We start from the raw sequence: 9,654 nt of genomic DNA on the forward strand, positions 1-9,654 counted from the left end.
AGCTGCTCACTAACAGACCTGTTCTCCTGTTCACTGCTCCAGTTCTCCTTGGAGGACTTGGCTGCGGTACCACCCACTAGAGAAAAGCAGTACAGCGCGCCGGTACTGGAACCCGGAGCTGGAAAGCATGGTTCAGCAGGTGACCATTGTAGCGTCACTGAACAGACTGAAGGTGTACCTGGTCAGACCCGGTCACCCCACACTGCTCCTGCGTAGCTGTTAGCCAGACTCGCCTGCAGGAGTGTGCTGTACACAGTCTTTGTCAAAATGTACCTCGATCTGAGCTGGCAGAAGGGGAAGAGCCGAGTGCCCCCAACTGGAGGAAGATAGAGTACATTACCGTAGTACAGTATAGTGCACTCGGAAGGATTAGTTGAGTGTTGGGTCAACAATAGCAAGGTCATCCTGAAAGAAGGGCCGTAGAAGATGTCCAAGAGCGGTATCAGGGTAGTAAGGGAGACACCGTGAAACTCAAAATTCAGACCAGACGAGAACGATGAACGGAGAGAAAGGAACAGGTGGAGAAGCCCCGTACTTTCAGGTGTGATCCGTGGATCCGTCAGGGCCAGGATGTCGAGCGGGAGGCGCGAGGCACTTCCACTTCCGTCCAGCAGGTGTCGCCAGAACGGCGTGCGAACAAAGTCGGCAAGCTGATCGATGAGGGAAAACGTGCGAATTGAACAAATAAGGCAAAAAGTGGGAAATCACGAGTGGCTTAAGATGGTTTCATAGAGAAAATAAATCCTTCAGGAGTGGGTTTGTGTACGTAGGCACACCTTAGAATTACCTTCTCTTGTTCCATAGGTACGCTAGTGTGACATTTCCTTAGAACAAAATGTCATTCACAAACATTGAATGAAAGACAAGACATCCAGTTTAGTGCTTTTTTATTAGATATAAGGAGACAAAACAAAACATCCACTACACACAAACTTCTCTTAATCTGTTCCAGTTATCCCCCTCTGGTCAACTACAGTGGATTCCATTAATTTAATTCTTAAAAGGAATGCATGCCCCTCTCCCCCCAAAAAAAAGTTTGGTGTGGAATGCATTAAAAAAGCTATTCAAATGAATCATGAAGAAAGTTTTAAAATGGAAAGTATTTTAATGATGACCATTCAGATTGGTCCACCCTCACCATATGAGAAAAGCCTGAATTACACCACATTTGAGTTAACCACGAAACATAAGTTTCAACTTTGGGGGGAAAAAGGTGAAGTGTTCAGGAGTAGAGTAATATTCCAATTCCAAATTTATTGGTCCTCATTTTAATTCATCATCGTTGTAGCAGAACATACAGTCCATTATCACACCAGTGACAGTCTTCAGAATTTTACCAATATCTTCAGTTTTTTTTTTTTTATATAATCACTTTATAATTTGGTGATTCAGCATGATGTGGACTGAAACAGTGAAATTTGAAATTGTCAGACTAACCCCCCACTCTTGTTTTCCTCCCCCTCCCCAGTGGAATTAAAAGCTGAACCCCAGGTGATGCTGGACTCTAGTTTTCCCCACAGACAGCAACTCCTTCAAAGGAGATCACAGTGCTGCCCCCCAGCTTCTCCGCCAGTGTTTTCCGGTCTTTGATGTCCTCCATACCGTTTACCTGCCACTCGTGCTTGATGCCTGAAAAGACAGGTGTACGTCTCACGTTACAGCACTCACAGCAGGCTGCATGCAACACGAGTAATAGCAGTTGAAGGAACTCCTCCCGACTCCTTGGCCTCAACACTCACCTGGGAGCTTCTTCCTGAGAGCATCCACTGAGCTGGCATAGAGCATCTTGCTCTTCAGTGGGGCACAATCAGGGGCCCTGAGGAGAAAACAGGGTCGCATCATAATTATCTGATCAGGTGCTACAAGAATGCATAATCTATAGTTCAGAAACAAATTTATTATGAATTCATCACCCTTCAGGACTGGAAAAGGTTGATTACTACTGTCAGAGAAGAGTTCATACAACCAAGCACCACTTCTTACCAGAAAATAAAGACAAGTTCTTGCTTCTTGGTTTCCTTGGTCTCAAAGGAGGCGTCGTACACAACGTAACGGCAGTCCTTAGGTGGCAGCAGGTTTACCAAGTACTGGAAAGGATCCTTGATGGTGTCCCCGATTTCGGACTGCAGCATCTCACGGCCGTCCTCCACGATGATCATCTTCATGTCTTCACTCAAGCATAAGACCATAGCCTTCTTCCTCTCCTTCCCGTCTGCCCTGCGGACCTTCATTTCAGCAAAGCTTGTGATGACGTTATCGGACACTGCAACTCCAGAAGCCTAGGCGGAGAGAAGATAGACGGGAAGGTGGTGGTTAGGAGCTGTTCTGTCTTACAAGAACAGAGTGTGACGGCTACTGTTGCGGAGACAGGAAGTAGAAGAGTCGTTTTTCTCCTTTCAAAAAAATAACCCTTAGTACTGAACTGATTTAAAGACGTGCTTTTGAATCTGACACTGGTGAAAATGCAACAGACCAACAGCTGTGTTGTAACTGATGCTGTAACAGCACAGTAATTTTACACCTAATGATATTAATGCATAAAATTTAAAGTAATGCAGAGCTAGTTCAGCATAACAGCAACTATAAAGAACGAGAGCGCGCGCACACACACACACACACACACACACACACACACACACACACACACACAGTCTCGTCTTTTACACTACTCAGCTCCTGCCTGATTTTAGTCAACTTCTATGCAGTATGGTCAATGTCGGCATCTGCGCCCACTCTCCACTTCGGTAAAACAAACCAGCATTTGCGGCACTGAAGCAACCGCTGTATTGAAGATTGCACCATGTTACTCTCTGTAAATTTCAGCCTTCTGCGGCTACGGTAACTTCTAGTCTTCACCAACCGCACACGAAACTCCCCAAATGCTATGGATTCCTCAGAGAAAAGAACAACTTCAGTCCACCACGTGCAGAGACTTGCAAGGGTACATGAAATGTAACCCTGCGCCAAACTGCTCTTCCTCAAAGGCTCTGGGGGAGGAAGGGTGGCGCCAAAGTGGGCAGACAAACCGCACTTTCGTGAGTTTGCAGAACACGAACGTTGGGTCTTTCCACAGCAACTCCCGCCACGGTCCTTACACTCAGCGCAACAGAACAAGGATGATTGTGCGAGACAGGTCCAACGCTGAGTCACTCGGCACCCTTCACACAGCAGCACTTGCACCAAGATAGCTGGGCCACATGCCTCATCGACTGTTCGTTTACCCCAGCAGCCATTCCTTGGGCATTAGGCTGAACCAACAGGATAGCAGGTTTGAATCCCATTTACCCACAGACTTCAAAAGATTCACCCCATTGCTGCAGGGTGGGATAAACTTTACCACCAAGATGTGACTGACCAAACCAACAACTCCATTATCTAGAGAAACCTGAATGACTCCTTGAAAACAGCACCCAGCCTGAACTCAGCAAAATGTGCTTTCTTTATTGAATGGGGAACCTGAGACTCCTTTCCTAAATAACCCATCTGAGAGAAAGCAGAGAAAATCACAGGATATGGATAATTCCTTTTAACCACAATAATAAAAACTTACAAGTCATAACTTTGTTCTTTCACGGTAAGACAAAAAGTTCCTGACAACAGGATATTACAATAAAAAATACGCTCAGTTTGACTCTCAAAATTATACTGAAATGTAGGAAGAAATGATTTACAGGGCTGCCGTGAACAGCGGCTCCGAAATGAGCACAGCTGCGGCCCCTGGAAATGGTGTAACTGCAGTATACCACCATGGAGTAAGCTCTGGGGTACAAAGACCCCTTAAAACTGGCTGGGAAATTAATGTTTCGAGTGAGAACGCCCCTCTCCCACCACAGGTACACTTTATCACAGTCTTCGTCCATATTTGAGGGTCTCGCTCCAAAATTCATTCGTACCGGTTTAAGACCTGCAGAGCACACCCGAGCCACGAAGTCAGTCGACAGTTACCAGGAAATGAAACGCGTTTCCTCGCTGCACTGCTGCCAAAAAAGGATTTCCCTCACAATGAGGTCGTCAAAACAAAGAACAACTTCCTTGTTTCTGGGCAGTTCTTGCATGTTTAGCATCTTGTGTGTGTCATTCAACAACTGGCCTGTTTAACAAAAGGCCTCTTCACTCAGCATTGCACTGCCTAACCAGGCACGTAACCAAAGCGAGGCCTGAGCATGGAGCTCCTGTGTCCCTCCAGAACCAGCAGGACACGTGGTCGAAACTGACTGCTTGGGTGTAGATGGAAGCATGAGCAGAAGCATCGACTGTATGACAGACAGACACACTTCACAGCCCAGCAGAGTGATGGTGAAACACACAGGTAACTGACGCACCACCAGGAAGAGTGCTGCTGTGCAGCGCAGGCGCGTGGCAAGGGGTCCCTCCTGGAGCTCCGCGCGCACACTGCCTTAATCACACACCCCCCCCCCCACCACAAACACACACGGGGCGGGTGGACGAGAACACCCGGAAATATTGGACGCCTGATACGAGGACGCCGGGAACCCAAACCGTGAGCACAGAGATGCGCGCGCAGCGGCTCGCGCAGAACGTGCGACACACACAAGGGGTTTCCACCCGGGAAAACGCCGTCGCGCATTGTGATTGTCTCAGCGCGAGCTGGAGCGCGTCCCCGCCGGCCACCCATCCAGGAAGCCACCACACAGCACAGCTGTGACGCAAAAAAATAAAAAACAAACTGAAGCGCCATTTAGTTTAGAGCGCGCGCGGTACCAGGAAGGAGAGCGCTCGACTGAAACATGTTTTTTCGAGATTTTTTTATTTAATTTTTTTTTTTAAATCCAACTTCCGCGCAGTACACAAGCAGAGAACGCAGCTCAGCTCAGCAGTGCAACTGCGCGTCGCCCACCGAATGCAGGAAGCACCCCCTCCTCGCGAAGGTGTGCGCGTGACAGCGGAGCGATGCAGGGTGGGGCTCGAGGCGCACAGCGCGCGACAGAGGAGGGACCGAACCGTGTCACAAAGCACAATTATTGCCATCACCTAAAATCAAACATGCCGCTGCACGTGTCACCGAGCGCGGTTGCGGAGCAGCCGGCATGCGGAAGCCCAGGAATGCGGTCCGTCCGCTGTGATGTCACACGCGGTACCGGCGGGTTCCGACCCGTCACCCGGATGGCAAAGCGGTTTCGGGAACCGTCTCCCCCACTTGCGACCGGAGCGTCCTCACGACACGAGCTGAGTCGGAGACGCAGACGCAGACCGGCGGGTGGGTGGCATTAAAAAAAAAAAAAAAGCAGGAAAAAGGCGCCACGTATCTGCGCACATGATGATGATTTCTTCCTCCAAAAGACTCGCTCGGAGGAGTCGGTTGTGGCTGTTTTTTTTCTAATTCAGATGAATAAAACAAAATGAGATCGTCATCTCGGCACTAACTGCCGCGGTTGGTTGGCTTATTTTAAGTCAGTTTCTTATTGTTTTGGCTTAATCCGGTTCTCCAACCGTCACGCGTCAGACTCACTGGAAATTCACGCACCACAACAAACACAGAACCGAACACGGTCCTCCTGGTACCTCCGCAGTAGCGACGAACCAACGCTCGCACACAAACAGCAGTCTAAAAAAAAAAAAAAAAAAAAATGTATTTCGAAAATGTTCACGTACCATGGTTGTGTCTTTGGCGTGTTAAACGAAACTGAACAGGAAGAGATACCTTCTCCGTCTCGTTCACAAGAGTGAAATACGCAGACAGAAACGCGTCGACGATGATGAGAGGCGCGAGCACGCGTGAAATTAAAGGTTGAGGGGATCACGGGAAATGGAGTTCTTTGCCCAGTGGCCTCACGCAAGCTGTAGTGCTAGTAATTACTACATTCGACCTTTGGTGTGATTTTTTTGTAGTTTTACATGGGGAAAATTAATAATGGGTGCACTTCTTACGGCTCAGCTTGGCAGCAACAAAGTGACCTCGTGTGTAGTTACTAAAAGGGTCTCTACAGCAATTTGACAAGTCATTTAGCAAGCTGTGTAAAAAATACCTTATAGAAAATTATCAGACAGGCATGCTTTTTTTTTCAAAAATAAAGTTGCTAAAGAACTGTCTCAGTCATAGCCAATATTAGTGTGAAAAAGAATGGACTTAACTTTTGACTGCCAAATAACCTACATTGACATTGTGATTCATAATTAAAAACCAGGAATGAAGACAGAGACACTGAATTACTTTACGTTTTAATTTTTCACTGAGGCTCTGGCAGCCTTTACCACTGTACAGTATGTATTATAAGTAGGCAAAAGTTTTCCTGAAGTTGTGACCACATCTCTAACTGGTAAAAGACCTAACCCTGGTGTAAATATTGATAAGTATTGAAATCATACATAATACCATCCATATTAAACCAGTTCAGTGTTTCAGACTTTGTTCCTGGAGGTACTTTGAAATTTTAAAATCAGCTTTGATATTTGTGTTATTTCAAATACATAGTTGATGCATTTTGTGCAGAGTGATTCAAATTATTAATTTACTTACACAGATTTGTCCATTTGTATAGTTGTTCATTCTTGCTCTACCAAATCATGGTGAGCACCATGGCCAAGGGGTTTACAGCAGGCCTGGCATGTGAACCTGGGACTTTGAGACTGTAAGATAATAGCCCTAACCATCTAACCCTTTCAGTTTTGTGAAGTTTTCATTTTGAGGCCATACTGAGAACTCACACACACATGCACTGTCTGAGGCTGCTTGTCCCAAGCAGTGTTGCAGCCTAGCCTGGCAGCACAGGGCACAGGGTTGGAGGAGACACACCCAAGACAGGACACCAATCCATCGCAAGGTACCCTACGCAGGACTCGAACCCTAGACCCGCTAGAGAGCAGGCCTTGGCCGAACATGTTGCACCACCCCACCCCCATGTACTTAAGCAGGGCAGCAAGGTTTACTCAATTAGGTAATTAGGTAAATAACTGTAAGTCGTTGGACATTGTAAGCTGCTTTGGAGAAGAGCATCAGATATATGAATAAATGTGAATGTAAGACGGTGCAGCAAGTAGTAGTCACGAATAAGGTGTGTGGGCTGATTACACTATATAGAGTTCACTGGAGGTTGTTAGAGAAAAGCATCTGCTAAATAAATAAGTGTAAATGTAAGTAGCACTGCTGCCTCACTGTGCCTGGGTGGTGGGAGAGAACGAGGGTTTGATCACAGTTTCCCAATGTCAGCATGTGTGGAGTCTGCATGTTCTCCCTGTGTCTGTGTGGGTTTCCTCTGGGTACTCTGGTTTCCTCCCACAGTTCAAGGACTTGAGGTTCAGGTGAACTGGTGGTGCTAAAGTGCCTGTGGGTGAGTGACTGTGTGGTCCCCCTGCAATGGACTTATGTCCCATCTAGGGTGTATCCCCTTCAGCCTTGCACGCACTGATTTCGGGATATGCTCTGGTTCACCACGACCCTGCTAAGTACAAGAAACCGAACAGATGTTAAGCTTTCTTTTACACAACCTGTAACTCTTATTTAAACAATGTAGAACTCCTTCACTGCTGCCCTGGCATGCAACGTATCTCTTCCACCTTCCACCTTCCACCTCTCCTGGGGCACAGGCCACCAACAAGGGTTTTCCAGGGGTCTTGTTGGCGTTTCTGTAGTTAGCAAGGTTTTTACAGTGCGGGATAACTAGTCCCACGCCCCAACTCTCCTCCTTTCTCAGCTGGGCTTGGGACCATCCATGGCGGAGTTATGCAATGCGTACCTTAACTTAAATTGTATAGTAGATAATAATTTAAAAGTCTTTGGCTTCTACAATTAACATAAATGTTAGATGACGAAAAGCATCGCATAAACAGGTGGATTTAAACATTAGTGGGGAAAAAATGTGTAGCCTCAAGGAACACGTGTGCTCAGAAAGCATTAAATCAGGGGGCATTTCTCAGTCAAACTCCCCATGACGCTTTTTAGCAGATATAAAGTGCCAGGTGAGGGTCACAGCAGTAGTAGTAAGTTAGTGTAACCCTAGGCTTAGAGCGCCATGTACGACCGCTGCGAAACTGTACGAGTTAACGTCTAACGTCTCGCTGCTTCAGTAAAAACACCATTTTTGTACGGATCTGAGTCACACTTTTAACCACCATCACCAGAAGTATCACCACGTAAATCGTTTTTTCTCTCTCTCTCTGTCTCTCTACCCGTCTGTCGAACTCGCTTCCAAATAAGGAAGCGAACGCTGGTGGCCGCGAGCGCGCCTCACCCCAAACTCCAGCGCCAGTTCCGCGCGCCTCGCGGCGCCAATCGCCATATAAGGCAATGAGGCCACCGCTTCAGCACGGCGGATCTGGGCGCGAGGAGGAGCGAGACTCGTCTGTACAGCTGCGAGGGAGGGAAACGGCAGCTCGGCGCGCGCGAGGCGGGCCCGGGCCTGTCGACGCAAGGCGAGGAGCGACGAGTCGCATGCGAAATGTTTCAAAATTTACGGACTGTTTTAGTAGAAGTTCGTGCGCTGCCTCGCGGTTGTAGTTCAAACTCACGTAACCAGCTGGGATTCATTTAATTGATAATAGTAACAAAAATGTGTAAGGTAAAAATCTTGTAAGAAAATAAATCTTGTAAAAGAAATTTAAGGAAGTGACACTTCAAGTGTGCTTATCACACAACAGACGAGAGCTGAGGGGGAAACTGGTATAAATAAATGAGAATCTTCCTCTTACTGTGAATTCAATTAGACGCTCCTTTGCTGAGTGTGTGTAAAGTGAAGTGAACCTGCAACCTCCGCCGTGTCCTACATCTCACACATTCCTTAGCCGCCATGTGTCATAATGCATTTCTCTCGTTGTACAAGTTTTAAAAGAGACGTGTTCAATTATGTGTGAGACAAATGTGTTTGCTCATGTCTGATACGTGCTTGTACTGTAACTGTCAATGTCTGAATCTGATCCTCGTCACAAGCATTTCCATAACATGCCCAGCGTAACTGCAAATGACAAATAAACGACTCTGACACGACGTGAGGTACCAGGGATAGTGTGGTAACACCACGTCAGGTTAGAGTTCGAAACTCAAAACCAGCATGAATCTGACTCCGTATTTGTCCTGCTGGATTTTCAGAGCCACTTCTGGCTCTGTTCACTTATAACAGTGAGTCGGGATTTCAGTAAATGGTCACGTATTTCCTGCCTCAGTCTGTCCTCTTGCGAGATTCAGCATTCCAAAGTTTGCCACACTTTTAAAACATGCAGGTAGTGTTTTAAATAAGCAACTTTATTAAATCTTCCTCCACTCCAAAAATATAGGTATACATTAGAAAAACACTACGTTTATTCCTCTTGCTGACGCTTTTCGCCAAAGAGACGTACAACATTAATCTACCGACAGTTGTTTACCTATTTATACAAATGCGTAATTTTACTACAGCAGTTAAGTGTAAGTACCTTGCTCAAGAGCACTGTAGCCCGAGGTGAGAGTCGAACCTGCGAAATTTAGGACCAAACGGAGCGGCTCTAACCACAAGGCTACCAGCTGCCCTAAGTAAGATAGCATCCATCATAAAGAAATAATAAATACACTAAATAAACATAATCACAATCATTTTGCTCAACATTTTTTCCGACCCATTTTATTTGACATTAATAACCATTACTATTAAGTAGTACTATTAATGGTACTACTCGAATTAGAAATTCTTCATCATGATACTTCTCCATCTCTGATCTTTCCCC

At 46.4% G+C, this 9,654-nt stretch overlaps 1 protein-coding gene across 1 annotated transcript; it reads right to left on the minus strand.

Annotated features, from left to right (window-relative positions):
* Positions 1 to 870: 870 nt before the first annotated feature.
* LOC108920326 (cofilin-2-like) lies at positions 871 to 5,714 on the minus strand. Its single transcript, XM_018728983.2, has 4 exons — positions 5,614 to 5,714; positions 1,984 to 2,279; positions 1,740 to 1,816; positions 871 to 1,629 (listed from the first exon to the last, which is right to left on the minus strand). Exons 1-4 carry the CDS (start codon positions 5,614 to 5,616, stop codon positions 1,505 to 1,507), a joined length of 501 nt encoding a protein of 166 aa, XP_018584499.1. The 5' UTR covers positions 5,617 to 5,714; the 3' UTR covers positions 871 to 1,504.
* Positions 5,715 to 9,654: the final 3,940 nt, after the last annotated feature.

This window comes from Scleropages formosus, chromosome 21, assembly GCF_900964775.1.
Source record: "Scleropages formosus chromosome 21, fSclFor1.1, whole genome shotgun sequence".
Lineage (NCBI taxonomy): Eukaryota > Metazoa > Chordata > Actinopteri > Osteoglossiformes > Osteoglossidae > Scleropages > Scleropages formosus.

Bases quoted from the DNA above. Each gene is read 5' to 3' on its own strand.
- LOC108920326 (XM_018728983.2), bottom strand. The intron at 1,817-1,983 runs GTAAGAAGTGGT...TTTTCTCCTCAG, and splicing joins GAACTTGTCTTTATTTTCTG to GGCCCCTGATTGTGCCCCAC. The intron at 1,630-1,739 runs GTGAGTGTTGAG...CTGTCTTTTCAG, and splicing joins TCTCAGGAAGAAGCTCCCAG to GCATCAAGCACGAGTGGCAG.